We start from the raw sequence: 253 nt of genomic DNA on the forward strand, positions 1-253 counted from the left end.
CATGAGGTCTACACCCAACGGCCATGAGGTCCCCAAGGTCCCCACCCAGTGGCCATGGTGGCCACAAGGATCCTGTGGCCATGAGTTCCCCAAGGTCCCCACCCAATGGCCATGAGGTCCCCAAGGTCCCCACCCAACGGCCATGGTGGCCACAAGGTCCCCATGTCATGGCCATGAGGTGCCCACCCAACAGCCATGGTGGCCACGAGGTCCCCATGTCGTGGCCATGAGGGGCCCACCCACCCGCACTGGT

General features: G+C 64.8%; 1 protein-coding gene across 1 annotated transcript in view; it reads left to right on the forward strand.

Moving 5' to 3' along the window:
* Window positions 1–23: 23 nt before the first annotated feature.
* The window catches only part of LOC118452388 (basic salivary proline-rich protein 2-like), a gene marked incomplete at its 3' end in the record, with an annotated part of 1,882 nt that continues 1,652 nt past the window's right edge, over window positions 24–253 (forward strand). The window contains exon 1 of the mRNA XM_035895401.1: window positions 24–156. Within this exon, the coding sequence (XP_035751294.1) occupies window positions 24–156 (133 nt within the window). The remainder of the gene's footprint in view (window positions 157–253) is intronic.

Source organism: Egretta garzetta, unplaced genomic scaffold, assembly GCF_000687185.1.
Source record: "Egretta garzetta isolate BGI_Z169 unplaced genomic scaffold, ASM68718v1 scaffold1435, whole genome shotgun sequence".
In the NCBI taxonomy this organism is placed as follows: Eukaryota; Metazoa; Chordata; class Aves; order Pelecaniformes; family Ardeidae; genus Egretta; species Egretta garzetta.